Source organism: Camelina sativa, chromosome 20 (genome assembly GCF_000633955.1).
Source record: "Camelina sativa cultivar DH55 chromosome 20, Cs, whole genome shotgun sequence".
Lineage (NCBI taxonomy): Eukaryota > Viridiplantae > Streptophyta > Magnoliopsida > Brassicales > Brassicaceae > Camelina > Camelina sativa.
The window spans coordinates 29354211-29368676 of NC_025704.1; the positions used below are offsets into that span (position 1 = coordinate 29354211).

The 14466-nt window shown below is 37.0% G+C and overlaps 1 protein-coding gene across 1 annotated transcript in view; it reads right to left on the reverse strand.

Annotated features, from left to right (window-relative positions):
- Positions 13204–14466, reverse strand: part of LOC104772946 (BTB/POZ domain-containing protein At5g47800-like) — a 3285-nt gene continuing 2022 nt past the window's right edge. The window contains exons 5-6 of the mRNA XM_019241984.1: positions 13939–14460; positions 13204–13807 (exon numbers count right to left, since the gene is read on the reverse strand). Of these exons, the coding sequence (XP_019097529.1) occupies positions 13409–13807; positions 13939–14460 (921 nt within the window). The 3' untranslated portion in view covers positions 13204–13408. The remainder of the gene's footprint in view (positions 13808–13938; positions 14461–14466) is intronic.

A 14466-nucleotide genomic window follows, 5' to 3' on the forward strand; every position in this document is an offset into this window, starting at 1 on the left:
TAAGAAATACAAAAACTTGAAAAGACCAACAGAACGTGAGATAACCCAGAGTGCTGATGTCATATGCTGCACGTGTGTTGGTGCTGCTGATCTTCGGTTGTCAAACTTTCGATTTAAACAGGTTAGCAATATTTACTTAATGTTGAGCATCTTTAATTGTATGGAAACTGATATGCCGTTCCTCTCTGATAGGTACTTATTGATGAGTCTACTCAAGCAACAGAACCTGAGTGCCTTATTCCTTTGGTCCTTGGAGTAAAACAGGTATTGGGGTTCCAGTGAACTGACTTGTTATCATTATTTGCTAACAGAGAGTTTCTGCAAGCATGTGTTTATCACAGTAAGACTTGTCATATAATTGTCTCCAAGTAAGGCAAGCAAGTGTTTATCACAGTAAGACTTGTCATGTAAATTGCCCCCAAGTAAGACAAGCAAGTGTTTATCACGGTAAGACTTGTCATGTAAACTGTCCCCAAGTAAGACAAGCATGTGTACACAGTAGCACTTGTCATGTATTGTTGCCTAAGAATGTGAATGAAACAGAGATATATGTCCTTAAGCATGTGTTTAACATAGTAAGACTTGTCACATGATCTCTGCGATTATCTTTTATTCATTGCTGGCTGGGCAGCATGATAATAAGGATTCAATATTCTGCTTAAAAGATCTCAATGATCTGCTATGAAAATTTTGAGTTTAAAACTCTCAATGATCTGCTTATTGATGGAGATATATTCAATGATCTGCTTAATGATAAAGATAATATTCAATGATCTGCTATGAAAAATTTTGAGTTCAAAAACTCTCAATGATCTGCTTAATGATGATATTCAATGATCTGCTTAATGATAAAGATAATATTCAATGATCTGCTATGAAAAATTTTGAGTTCAAAAACTCTCAATGATCTGCTTAATGATGATATTCAATGATCTGCTTAATGATAGAGATATATTCAATGATCTGCTTAATGATGAAGATATATTCAATGATCTGCTAAGAAATTTTTTGAGTTTAAAAACTCTCAATGATCTGCTGCTTATTGATGGAGATATATCAATGATCTGCTTAATGATGGAGATAATATTCAATGACTGCTTATTGATGGAGATATTCAATGATCTGCAATGAAAACTTTTGAGTTTAAAAATCTGCTTAATGATGCAGATAATATTCAATGATCTGCTATGAAAAATTTTGAGTTTAAAAACTTTCAATGATCTGCTTATTGATGGAAATATATTCAATGATCTGCTTAATGATAGAGATAATATTCAATGATCTGCTTACTAATGAATATATATTTAATGATCTGCTATAAAAACTTTTGAGTTTAAAAACTCTCATTGATCTGCTTGTTAATGGAGATATATTCAATGATCTGCTATGAAATATTTTGAGTTTAAAAACTCTCAATGATCTGCTTGTTGATGGAGATATATTCAATGATCTGCTTAATGATGGAGATAATATTCAATAATCTGGTATGAAAAATTTTGAGTTTAAAAACTCCCAATGATCTGCTGAATGATGGAGATATATTCAATGATCTGCTTAATGATGGAGATAATATTTAATGATCTGCTTAATGATGGAGATATATTCAATGATCTGCTTAATGATTGAGATAATATTCAATGATCTGCTTAATGATGGAGATAATATTCAATGATCTGCTATGAAAACTTTGAAGTTTAAAAACTCTCAATGATCTGCTTGTTGATGGAGATATATTCAATGATCTGCTTAATGATTGAGATAATATTCAATGATCTGCTTAATGATGGAGATAATATTCAATGATCTGCTTAATGATAGAGATATATTCAATAATCTGCTATGAAAACTTTTGAGTTTAAAAACTCTCAATGATCTGCTTGTTGATGGAGATATATTCAATGATCTGCTTAATGATAGAGATAATATTCAATGATCTGCTAAGAAAAATATTGAGTTTAAAAACTCTCAATGATCTGCTGTTTATTGATGGAGATATATTCAATGATCTGCTTAATGATGGAGATAATATTCAATGATCTGCTTATTGATGGAGATATTCAATGATCTGCTATGAAAACTTTTGAGTTTAAAAACTCTCAATGATCTGCTTGTTGATGAAGATATATTCAATGATCTGCTTAATGATCGAGATAATATTCAATGATCTGCTATGAAAAATTTTGAATTTAAAAACTCTCAATGATCTGCTTATTGATGGAAATATATTCAATGATCTGCTTAATGATAGAGATAATATTCAATGATCTGCTTAATAATGAAGATATATTTAATGATCTGCTATAAAAAATTTTGAGTTTAAAAACTCTCAATGATCTGCTTGTTGATGGAGATATATTCAATGATCTGCTATGAAAACTTTTGAGTTTAAAAACTCTCAGTGATCTGCTTATTGATGGAGATATATTCAATGATCTGCTTAATGATGAAGATAATATTCAATGATCTGTTATGAAAAATTTTGAGTTTAAAAACTCTCAATGATCTGCTTAATGATGGAGATATATTCAATGATCTGCTTAATGATGGAGATAATATTCAATGATCTGTTTAATGATGGAGATAATATTCAATGATCTGTTTAATGATGGAGATAATATTCAATGATCTGCTTATTGATGGAGATATTCAATGATTTGCTATGAAAACTTTGAAGTTTAAAAACTCTCAGTGATCTGCTTGTTGATGGAGATATATTCAATGATCTGCTTAATGATGGAGATAATATTCAATGATCTGCTTAATAATGGAGATATATTCAATGATCTGCTATGAAAACTTTTGAGTTTGAAAACTCTCAATGATCTGCTTGTTGATGGAGATATATTCAATGATCTGCTTAATGATGGAGATAATATTCAATGATCTGCTAAGAAAAATATTGAGTTTAAAAACTCTCAATGATCTGCTGTTTATTGGTGGAGAAATATTCAATGATCTGCTTATTGATGGAGATATTCAATGATCTGCTATGAAAACTTTTGAGTTTAAAAACTCTCAATGATCTGCTTGTTGATGGAGATATATTCAATGATCTGTTTAATCATGGAGATAATATTCAATGATCTGCTTAATGATGGAGATATATTCAATGGTCTGCTAAGAAAATTTTTGAGTTTAAAAACTCTCAATGATCTGCTGCTTATTGATGGAGATATATTCAATGATCTGCTTAATGATGGAGATAATATTCAATGATCTGCTTATTGATGGAGATATTCAATGATCTGCAATGAAAACTTTTGAGTTTAAAAACTCTCAGTGATCTGCTTGTTGATGGAGATATATTCAATGATCTACTTAATGATGGAGATAATATTCAATGATCTGCTATGAAAAAATTTGAGTTTAAAAACTCTCAATGATCTGCTTATTGATGGAAATATATTCAATGATCTGCTTAATGATAGAGATAATATTCAATGATCTGCTTAATAATGAAGATATATTTAATGATCTGCTATAAAAACTTTTGAGTTTAAAAACTCTCAATGATCTGCTTGTTGATGGAGATATATTCAATGATCTGCTATGAAAACTTTTGAGTTTAAAAACTCTCAGTGATCCGCTTATTGATGGAGATATATTCAATGATCTGCTTAATGATGTAGATATATTCAATGATCTGTTATGAAAATTTTTGAGCTTAAAAACTCTCAATGATCTGCTTGTTGATGGAGATATATTCAATGATCTGCTTAATGATGGAGATATATTCAATGATCTGATATGAAAACTTTTGAGTTTAAAAACTCTCTATGATCTGCTTGTTGATGGAGATATATTCAATGATCTGCTTAATGATGGAGATAATATTCAATGATCTGCTTAATGATGGAGATAATATTCAATGATCTGCTTAATGATGGAGATATATTCAATGATCTGCTATGAAAAATTTTGAGTTTAAAAACTCTCAATGATCTGTTTATTTATGGAGATATATTCAATGATCTGCTTAATGATAGAGATAATATTCAATGATCTGCTATGAAAAATTTTGAGTTTAAAAACTCTCAATGATCTGCTTAATGATGGAGATAATATTCAATGATCTGCTTATTGATGGAGATATTCAATGATCTGCAATGAAAACTTTTGAGTTTAAAAACTCTCAGTGATCTGCTTATTGATGGAGATATATTCAATGATCTACTTAATGATGGAGATATATTCAATGATCTGTTATGAAAATTTTTGAGTTTAATAACTCTCAATGATCTGCATGTTGATGGAGATATATTCAATGATCTGCTTAATGATGGAGATAATATTCAATGATCTGATATGAAAACTTTTGAGATTAAAAACTCTCAATGATCTGCTTGTTGATGGAGATATATTCAATGATCTGCTTAATGATGGAGATAATATTCAATGATCTGCTTAATGATGGAGATAATATTCAATGATGTGCTTAATGATGGAGATATATTCAATGATTTGCTATGAAAAATTTTGAGTTTAAAAACTCTCAATGATCTGTTTATTTATGGAGATATATTCAATGATCTGCTTATTGATGGAGATTATATTCAATGATCTGCGATGAAAAATTTTGATTTTCAAAACTCTCACTGATCTTCTTAATGATGGAGATTTATTCGATGATCTGCTTATTGATGGAGATTATATTCAATGATCTGCGATGAAAAATTTTGATTTTCAAAACTCTCACTGATCTTCTTAATGATGGAGATTTATTCGATGATCTGCTTATTGATGGAGATTATATTCAATGATCTGCGATGAAAAATTTTGATTTTCAAAACTCTCACTGATCTTCTTAATGATGGAGATTTATTCGATGATCTGCTTATTGATGGAGATTATATTCAATGATCTGCGATGAAAAATTTTGATTTTCAAAACTCTCACTGATCTTCTTAATGATGGAGATTTATTCGATGATCTGCTTATTGATGGAGATTATATTCAATGATCTGCGATGAAAAATTTTGATTTTCAAAACTCTCACTGATCTTCTTAATGATGGAGATTTATTCGATGATCTGCTTATTGATGGAGATTATATTCAATGATCTGCGATGAAAAATTTTGATTTTCAAAACTCTCACTGATCTTCTTAATGATGGAGATTTATTCGATGATCTGCTTATTGATGGAGATTATATTCAATGATCTGCGATGAAAAATTTTGATTTTCAAAACTCTCACTGATCTTCTTAATGATGGAGATTTATTCGATGATCTGCTTATTGATGGAGATTATATTCAATGATCTGCGATGAAAAATTTTGATTTTCAAAACTCTCACTGATCTTCTTAATGATGGAGATTTATTCGATGATCTGCTTATTGATGGAGATTATATTCAATGATCTGCGATGAAAAATTTTGATTTTCAAAACTCTCACTGATCTTCTTAATGATGGAGATTTATTCGATGATCTGCTTATTGATGGAGATTATATTCAATGATCTGCGATGAAAAATTTTGATTTTCAAAACTCTCACTGATCTTCTTAATGATGGAGATTTATTCGATGATCTGCTTATTGATGGAGATTATATTCAATGATCTGCGATGAAAAATTTTGATTTTCAAAACTCTCACTGATCTTCTTAATGATGGAGATTTATTCGATGATCTGCTTATTGATGGAGATTATATTCAATGATCTGCGATGAAAAATTTTGATTTTCAAAACTCTCACTGATCTTCTTAATGATGGAGATTTATTCGATGATCTGCTTATTGATGGAGATTATATTCAATGATCTGCGATGAAAAATTTTGATTTTCAAAACTCTCACTGATCTTCTTAATGATGGAGATTTATTCGATGATCTGCTTATTGATGGAGATTATATTCAATGATCTGCTATGAAATCTTTTGAGTTTAAAAGCTCTCATTGATCTGTTTAATAAGTGATATATATATTCAATGATCTGCTTATTGATGGAGTTTATATTTAATGATCTGCTTATTGATGGAGATTATATTCAATGATCTGCTATGAAAAATTTTGATTTTCAAAACTCTCACTGATCTTCTTAATGATGGAGATTTATTCAATGATCTGCTTATTGATGGAGATAATATTCAATGATCTGCTATGAAAACTTTTGAGTTTAAAAGCTCTCATTGATCTACTTAATAATGAATATATATTCAATGATCTGCTTATTGATGGAGATTATATTCAATGATCTTTTTATTGATGGAGATTATATTCAATGATCTGCTATGAGAAATTTTGAGTTTAAAAACTCTCAGTGATCTGCTTAATGATTGAGATATATTCAATGATCTGCTTATTGGTGGAGAAAAATTCAATGATCTGCTATGAAAATTTTGGAGTTTAAAACTCTCAATGATCTGGTTATTAATGGAGATATATTCAGTGATCTGTTTATTGATGGAGATATATTCAATGATCTGCTATGAAAACTTTTGAGTTTCAAAGCTCTCATTGATCTGCTTAATAATGGAAATACATTCAATGATCTACTTATTGATGAAGATTATATTCAGTGATCTGCTTATTGGTGGAGATTATATTCAATGATCTGCTATGAAAAATTTTGAGTTTAAAAATTCTCAGTGATTTTCTTAATGATGGAGATACATTCAATGATCTGCTTATTGATGGAGATATATTGAATGATCTGCTTATTGATGGAGATATATTCAATGGTATGCTATTAAAATTTTGGAGTTTAAAACTCTCAATGATCTGCTTATTAATGGAGATATATTCAATGATCTGCTTATTGATGGAGATATATTCAATGATCTGCTATGTAAACTTTTGAGTTTAAAAACTCTCAGTGATCTGCTTAATGATGGAGATATATTTAATGATCTGCTTATTGATGGAAATTATATTCAATGATCTGCTATGAAGAATTTGGAGTTTAAAAACTCTCAATGATCTGCTTATTGATGGAGACATATTCAATGATCTGCTATGAAAATTTTGGAGTTTAAAACTCTCAATGAACTGTTTATTGATGGAGACATATTCAATGATCTGCTATGAAATTTTTTGAGTTTAAATGTTCTCATTGATCTGCTTAATAATGGATATATATTCAATGATCTGCTTATTGATGGAGATTATATTCAATGAACTGCTATAAAAAATTTTGAGTTTAAAAACTCTCAGTGATCTGCTTAATGTTGGAGATATATTCAATGATTTGTTTATTGATGGAGATTATATTCAATGTTCTGCTATGAAAAATTTAGAGTTTAAATCTCTCAATGATCTGCTTATAGATGGAGATATATTCAATGATCTGCTTATTGATGGAGATATATTCAATGATCTACTATGAAAATTTTGGAGTTTAAAACTCTCAATGTTCTCCTTATTAATGGTGATATATTCAATGATCTGATTATTTATGGATATATATTCAATGATTTGCTATGAAAACTTTTGAGTTTAAAAACTCTCAGTGATCTGCTTATTGATGGAGATATATTCAATGATCTGCTATGAAGAATTTGGAGTTTAAAAACTCTCAATGATCTGCTTATTGATGGAGATTATATTCAATGATCTGCTATGAAGAATTTGGAGTTTAAAAACTCTCAATGATCTGCTTATTGATGGTGACATATTCAATGATCTGCTATGAAAAATTTGGAGTTTAAAACTCTCAATGATCTGATTATTGATGGAGACATATTCAATGATCTGCTATGAAAACTTTTGAGTTTAAAAACTTTCATTGATCTGCTTAATAATGGATATATATCCAATGATCTGCTAATTGAAGGAGATATATACAATGATCTACTTATTGATGGATTTACATTTACTGATCTGCTATGAAAACATTTGAGTTTAAAAACTCTCAGTGATCTGCTTAATGATGGAGATATATTCAACGATCTGCTTATTGATGGACATTATATTCAATGATCTGCTATGAAAACTTTTGAGTTTAAAAACTCTCAGTGATCTGCTTAATGATGGAGATATATTCAACGATCTGCTTATTGATGGACATTATATTCAATGATCTGCTATGAAAACTTTTGAGTTTAAAAACTCTCAGTGATCTGCTTAATGATGGAGATATATTCAACGATCTGCTTATTGATGGACATTATATTCAATGATCTGCTATGAAAACTTTTGAGTTTAAAAACTCTCAGTGATCTGCTTAATGATGGAGATATATTCAACGATCTGCTTATTGATGGACATTATATTCAATGATCTGCTATGAAAACTTTTGAGTTTAAAAACTCTCAGTGATCTGCTTAATGATGGAGATATATTCAACGATCTGCTTATTGATGGACATTATATTCAATGATCTGCTATGAAAAATTTTGAGTTTAGAAACTCTCAGTGATCTGTTTATTGATGGAGACATATTTGATGATCTGCTTATTGATGGCGATATATTCAATGATTAGATCCGAGACAGACCCGCTGCTCCGCAACTGTCATACACCAAATCAAGGTTCCTCGGGTTGCTCAGATCTAACCCGCCAGAGACCCGTTTTATTTTGGGATCCCGGCAGTTCAAACCAAGGGGTCACTTCTGTGGTTACACCCATGGGTCCCGCGAGTCCCACGGGAAACAGGAACGAGTCTCGGGTAACGACCCTTTCCGAAAATAACGAAACGAATCGACTTGGACAGCCTCCAGTGCCACCCCCTCCTCGGGGGTGCACAGCGCATCTGACCTCTCCGAGATACGGGGAATGTTTGCCGTCTTGATCGCTAAGACTCAAAGTCAGAACGTCACGGATCGGGCTCTTATGAGCAGGATCGAGCGGCATGAGCAAGAGCTCGCACTCTGCTCAAATCCCGATCTCCGCCAGGGAGGCACGCATCCTTCACACACGTTCTTCACCGACTCTGCGGAAAAAGCACTCTCCTAGACATGTCTGGAATTCGCAGCGGTCCACGTTACGCCACCTGGGGTTAGAACGTTACCTGTGTTCGCATCCTCGGGACATCCCCGAGCTCCAAGCTCGTAAGGGTACAACGCTGATACGAGCATGCAATCTATCGACCCGCCATCTGTCGGGTATGGTAGCTCAGCAGAACCAGATGCCGACATTCCCAGCGCGCCCAGGGATCCCTTGGTCGGGGTAAACCCGGTGTTGACTGAGGAACTCATAAGCGGGACACCCCGTCTCGCTGTGACTAGTAATCTTGGCCTCCCTGGCCCGCCGAGGAATGACGCGATAAGCGCCCAATTTCTCACGGAATACATGAACAAGGCCAGGGCCGAGATAGCCCAAATACGCTCCAAGGTCCCTCTGGCTACAAGCGCGGCCCTAGATGCCGACCGAATCGCGAAAGTTCGCCATCGGGACGTGGCTCAGCTGTGTTTGCCCAAATATGCAGGAGCCTCGGATCCCGGGGTAATCTCCACGCATTCAGATTGGCAGTAACCAAAGCCCACCTCACCGATGACGAGTGCGAGGCCGGCTATTGCCACTATTATGCTGAGATCCTAGTCGGACCTACGTTGGAATGGTTCGCTTCCTTCGAATCTAACTCCATCCACAACTTCGACCAACTCGCCTCGGCATTTTTGAAATAGTATTTGGTCTTCTTCCAGACCAAGGTAACCAAGTCGGACCTTCGGCTCCTGGTCTAGGGGAAAGATGAATCGATATGCGAGTACGTTACTCTTTTCAAGGAAACCAAGGCCATGATAGCCAACTTAAACAACGAGGTCGCCCTAGCGGCCCTCCGACACGGCCTATGGTACACTTCTAAATTCCAAGAAGAACTCACTGTTCTACAAGCCCCGTCGCTCGACGACGCGCTTCACAGATCTATCTACTTTGCCAGAGCCGAGGAAGAATGAGCCGCTATGGCCAAACTCCATAAGTCAGCAAAGGCACCCTTTAACCCTCCTAAAAGAACTTTTCGGAAGGAACCCCTCGAGTCTGGTCCTCACACTTTCGCGGTCGATTCCGCACCTATGACCAAAAATCAGAAATTTGACCCTGAAAAATTCTGCAAATACCACAAAGTGCGAGGTCACTCCACCGAAGAGTGCAGAAGCGTGAAACGCCTCCTTGCAAGAAAACACGAAGCAGGAGAGCTCGGCGAGATCGACCTCGAAAAAGAGGAAGAAAAGGCCATAGAAGGAAACGTTAACGCCAAATACGTTGCCGCGAAACGGGAAAGAACCAACGAGGCAGAGAGATCTTCCCCCCCCCCTCCAGCCCCGAAGAAACGTATTGACCTCGCTCTCGCGGCCCCTATCCTCGGTAGAGCGAGGGATATATGTCTTGGCTCTTTTTTGGGGCAGAGGGGGCTTGCACGGCTCGTAGGGCGGAAGCCAGCATGGCATCGACATCCCTGGTTCGGACTCGATGAAGCGATTGAGTCTGTTCCCTGAGCTCGTGAAGGGTCGACTTCCTGGCCATATCGAACAAGGGAGTCGAGGTCGAGGTCGAGGATGAGCTTAGCACGCGGTTTCGGATGGGATCGTCTGTTCAAAAGCAAAAATTTGGAAACATAATAAGTTACGAGTAATAATACCACAATACTCGCGTAATTAAGCTGTTAGAAACACCTTGATACCTCGTCGAGCAGGAGAGTGTTCTGCACCTTCGCTGGGTGGGAGTTCAGCTAAGTCCGGTGGGTTGTAATCTTCGGGCAAGACAGGAAGCGCCGGAGGGACTATCGGGTTCGCAACTAGGGCTGGTACGTTTTGGCTGACAGGTGCGTTGAGCGCCGTAATAATGCGGGCTCGATAAACGAGTTCCAGTTAACTTGGCCTCCTCGGAACGTATCCACCAACGTCTGGATCGCCGGGTCAGGGGATGCTAGCCGGAATCTGAATAGATGAAAAACTTAAAAGTTCAATTCGAGTGGGCGAAAATTACTATTATCTTCGAAAATGAAAATTTCTAGGTTCTATGGATATTTAGAGCCCATCCTGACCCACGCATACGGCCCATTGGGTCGGGAGACGGTTGAAGTTGAGCTGCCCCACCGAGGCTGGGTTAATACGGAAGTAGAAGTACTTCTCCCTCCATCGATTGTCTCGCCCGGGAATCTCCTGGATGATCTCCCGGTCCTGACATCGGGACATGTAGAAAGTCCCCTGGAACCCCAAGTTGTGCTTAATGTGGAACAACTGGAGAATGTCGTCGACTCCAATGTCAAACCCCTCCTCTCGGACTCTAACATAAAGGCCGATGACGTGCCGAACAAAGTTATGGCTGATTTGAGGGAACGCCATCCAGAGCCGTCAGATAACTTGAAAAATTATCTGCGGTATGGGAAATACGAGCCCACACCGCTCGAAGTACGTGGTGTAGGCGCAACAGTAGCCTGGAGGAACGTTCTCCGGGGTAAACGGTTCCCTGGGGGAAAGTATCATCTCGACCCCGGGAGGGACGCCGTGTCTCTGACGAAGGTCCGCGAGATGCCTCTCGATAGTAATCGGCGGGATGTGATTCCCCTAAAGTTCGAGTTTAGGCATGGTTAAATAGGATCGGAAAAAAAATTGACTTGGTAGTTGACGAGAAGTTGAAGGAAGTAGAAAACCAAGAGGTAAAAAAACTAGAGCAAAAGAAAGTGGGGAAGGAATTAAGGAATTTAACAGCGAGAGAAGAGAAGCAAGTTACCTTAACGTAGTGGATGGGTTCGCAATTGTGACGAGACGTGTGATTAAGGGGATATAAATCATAATTATCTTGGTTTGCGGGATTCCACTTATCTCTCTCGGTTCAATCGTATTCGTCCAAACCTTTTGTATCCACCGTTGGATCTCAGGAGGAAAGAGGAGGTAATCATATCAAATCTCGGGAATTCTTATTCGGCGTAATCTCCCTCGAGAAAGATCGCGAAACCTAAACGTCATAAGATTCTGCGAAGATTCGCCCTTCGACTTGGATGTAAGGCCAAAGGGCTGGGGGCAATTGTTGGAGTTGGGTTTCGCTGCTCCTGAGCCCGTATCCGGTCCGTCAAAATAATAAGCTTAATGGGCTTAGAGCCCGGGTTAACGGCGAGTCCAGAAATATTTTGGAGATGAAGAAGGAGCGGTAAAGTCAAGCAGTTGAGAGAATCACGGGAGATCGGGGTTAAACGATGAGAGATCGATGGAATAAATCTCGGGATCCGGGCACAAGATTGAGCGATTTAAAATACTGCGATAGATGAGTAGAAGAGATAGAATAGACTCTAGCAAAAAAACTTGTAACCTCGCAAGAGCACATAAAAAGACAACATTAATATCAATCCAGTTCGTTATTTCTTCTAAGTTCATATTGTTGTTTAAAAAACTTTAAATTGTTACTTAAAAAACTTTAAATTGTTGTTTCTCATATCAACAGGTACCTATCACCAACACTCTTTTATTTGGTAACTGTTTTTGGAAGAGAAGCTAAGGTGAATCAGTGTTATACTAACTTATGGTTTGATATTTTTAGGATGAAGCTGGAACAACAGCTGCTAAAACAGTTGAACTCGATGCTGTTCTTGGAGGCCGTGATGTCCAACACCGGGAAATTCAAGGCCATGAATCTGACAAATTTCTAGTCTTTTCTTCACTTCTTCATCTACTTTTGATTTCTCTTTTTTTGATTCCCCCATCTTCTCATTACCAATCCAGTCACTTTCTACAGCAAGGCCTAATCTCTGCTGCTCCTCTCTAATCCGAGTAACCAACGTTGCTCTCTGCTCGTCTCATCAACATATCTGACCAAAGTTCTCCAGGCCTATCCATGTTCCTTCCCATTTAATCCTGAAATGTCCCGACATACTCGTGGTGTAGATACGACTCTCTATCTCTCATACCCTCCCTCTGAGAAATACTATCCTTCTGATACAAGCCAGTCTTCTATTCCTAACATCTACAGGCCTCGATTTCAGCTCTTCTGAAGTCGGACTTAACTTCTTCTGCAGGTGTTTTAAGTGCCAATCAACCTTGTTATCATGTTTTAAAGCATCAAACTCAGCCAAGTCATCTACACTCATCTCTGATCCATATCGCTACACTCATCTCTGATCCATATCGTTATCATCATCTCTTCGCCAACCCCTCTGCATTCAGTTTCTTTCTTATCTTTGGCTGTTGGTTCATTCAAAGAAGCCTATGACGTGCCGATGGTCTTGCTCAGATAAATCTAAATAACAGTAGGCATCGACACGAGAGCAACTGCAGGACATTTGAGATGCTTGATATCTAGGTAAACCCAGGGGAGAAATGGGAAACAAAGATAGGAACAAACTGTACTACGTATAATTCCATGTTGCATAATAATTGGTTTCTTAAGATATAAGCTACACGATAATAGTTGAGCAGGAGCTTGAGCTCTGCACTGTATTAATACAAGATTATGCCACTGGATTCTACAATCATCATCAGATGTCTGGTGAATGCAAAGAAGACACTGAGTTTCAGTGGCCTAAGACGTTTAGTCCACTACCTGTCTCTACTTATATGATGCTTATGCTCTGATCTTGTTTCTTTCCGCACTATCTTCTTGGGGTCTGTACTGGATCTAATTTTCTCTTCTCCTCTTTTGGCTCCCTCAAGTATATTCTTAGCTTTCCCTATAGAAGCTGTTTCCGCTTGACCTAGGTGAAGCTTGTGCATATCCGTGGACGTCTCTTTACCTCTTGAAAAGAGTTCTTGGCTCTCTAATCGACTTGATGCTCCTTTAGAACTGCTCTCTTGGTCGAAGAAGAGGGCTTGGACAACCGTCCTTAAGGGCATCCTCTCATTTTTCACAGCGTGTGCACGTACCTCTGCAGACAGTTTCTGGCAGTCAAGACTTCGGCATAGTTGTTTCTTCTCTTCTTTGCTTATCTCGGGATGCACCTGCCATGTAACCCAAATATTTTTCAGTTCCAAATACTGTATCCATGCTCTGTTCATAAAATGGATGATTGCTAAAAGTAGTAGACTGGTGTGACTCTCAACTATAGTTAGTAGCTCTTCTGCACTGATACCTTGAGATATATGTTGATCGCTTTGTAAAGTCTGTCATGGCTTTCACGTGCAATGTCGGGCACTGTCTCAGCAAGAGACACGAATTTGGAAACTGACATATGGACATCTTGTGCCACTGCCTGAAGATATGAATCAATAAGCTTTGCCACCTTCCTGATTGAATGCACCAATTGACTGTTGTTACTAGATAGATGCGCAGAAGATTGTCTTCTCCAGAGCATTAAAAAACTCTCAAGAACTGTAGCAACCAAGTCGGTATCATAGCGACGGTGATGAGAGGATGAGTGTGAACGCAACAAGAGGTCATCAAGAGTTGCCTCGTCGAGTTGCAGACCAGCTTTTCTAATCAACTCAGTCTTTGTTGTGAGAGATGCTCCCACATAACTCGCTATGCTAACAAGTCTCAGCAAAAACCCCTCTGAAACCGACCCTTTATCTGCAGGAATCATATTCACAACTGTGTTAACAACACGCCGATGCCTTTCCAGCGCTGCTTCGTTTTCTTTAACTGAGAAACCTGAATGGCT